General features: G+C 40.6%; 1 protein-coding gene across 1 annotated transcript; it reads right to left on the bottom strand.

Moving 5' to 3' along the window:
• Window positions 1-587: 587 nt before the first annotated feature.
• LOC311591069 (vomeronasal type-1 receptor 4-like) lies at window positions 588-1,508 on the bottom strand (the record flags this gene model as incomplete). The annotated part of the gene is made up of 1 exon (XM_084770437.1): window positions 588-1,508. One exon carries the CDS (start codon window positions 1,506-1,508, stop codon window positions 588-590), a length of 921 nt encoding a protein of 306 aa, XP_084626563.1.
• Between the last annotated feature and the right edge of the window lie 237 nt (window positions 1,509-1,745).

The following is a 1,745-nucleotide window of genomic DNA, read 5'->3' as shown; positions in this document are numbered from 1 at the left end:
TTATAATCCAATAGGCATCACGATAAAAATAATCACTAAAATGTTAGCAAACAAACTTCAGAGTCATGTCAAAACCTTCCTTGTTTGGGATAGATATCTGTAAGAGGTGGTGACAGACATTACTATTAATTTTGATAGGACTGGTGCAGTTTCTAGATGTTGTGACAGTACCACAGCCTTCTGAAGCATAAGTTCACGGCCGGACATGGTTTCAGTTTTCCTTGCAGATAGAATGTTGTCCCTAAAAGCTGGCCGTGATAGCCATAAGCATCCAAGCTGCCCTGCCAGAATGAACGCCACACGAAGCTTAGTATTACTGACAGAGTTCTTGCTGACCCCTTTGCTTATCAGATGGCCAAAGAGAAGACTCTCCCAGCAGCAGGTTGACGGATATGAGACTCAATATGGCCAGCCTGTGTCAGCTGCTAATTCAACAAGTTGAAACACTTCTTAGGTCATCTTTCCAACCTTTCAAAGACAAAGTGCCACCCACCTTTTTAAGTCTCTGTATTGACCTATGGAGGAAAGAGTGTGAATTATCCACTGCATACAGAGCAAGGCATATCACTTAAATAATTAAAATATGATTAAGAAAGATTATTCTTCATCCAGAACAATCTGAGTCGGGGCATGGCAGAGTAATGATTCATAAGGACAAAAGGCCCAAAACAGGGAAAACAAAGAGAAGTGAGGGTAGTGATGGTCACCAGCCACCAGTTGTGTTTGGGCAACAGAGCAATGCAGCCTCTTAAGAACGAGGATAGAGTATAAAAACCCAGAAAGATAGACACCAGGGACAAGATGTTCTGGGTGGCTCTGGACTCAGGGGAAGTTCTGCTGGAATTATGAGTGCTGCGGATGTGTTGAGCCATCTGTTTGTATCTGAACAGCAGGACAATCATGGAGCCACTGGACCACGCAATGAGCCCAGAAAGGAAGACTTCAGGACATACTATAAATGCTGCATAGAGGGAGTCGTTAATATAATCACGCCCTACAGTGGAACAGTATCCAAAATCTCGCTTTCTTGTCACATTTTTTGAATTTCTTTTGCTAAATGGGTACACAAAGAAAATGAAATTTATCAACAAATATATGAGCCAGATAGTAAATATGCAGCATCCAATGTACTTTTCCATTTTGACTTTATGATCTGTCCAATACGATTTCCTAGGATTGATTGTCATGGCCTGGAAGACACTCAAGAGACATGTGGTTCCAATGGACACACTCCGGGAAATTCCTTGAATGTAAAACATGAACTTGCATCCAAAGTCATTGAAGTAATGCTTCAATCCCCAAACTACCATTGTTTGGGGAACTCCCATAGAAAGAATGGTCAAGGCATTGGCTGCCATTATATGCATGAGAATCAAATCTGTGGGCTTCAGTTTGCATTCTCTGTAGTAAAGACCTACATAGTAGAAGATAAGAGATAAATTTCCAACAATTCCAGTGGTTGTTTGTGATAAAAAAACAGTTTTGATTGCCAGATTCCAGAAATCCATTTTGTGATTCAGCACTACTTCCTTTAGAATATGTCCACACAGTTTCTCTGGCTTAAAGGATAACTGTAAATAATTGCAGTTTGGGGTGAAAGAAGAATCCACTAATCCATAGAGCTACTGAGAGACTGAAACAGTGGGTCCTTTATACTCCTGAGTACAAAACTGGAAGAGACATATAAGAGCACCTCATGCAGAACTTCTTTGTAAGAATGATTACTTTCCATGTCTTTACTGTGA

This window comes from Acomys minous, assembly GCF_964271855.1.
Source record: "Acomys minous genome assembly, chromosome: 20".
In the NCBI taxonomy this organism is placed as follows: Eukaryota; Metazoa; Chordata; class Mammalia; order Rodentia; family Muridae; genus Acomys; species Acomys minous.
This window is presented reverse-complemented; position numbering and strand designations above follow the sequence as displayed.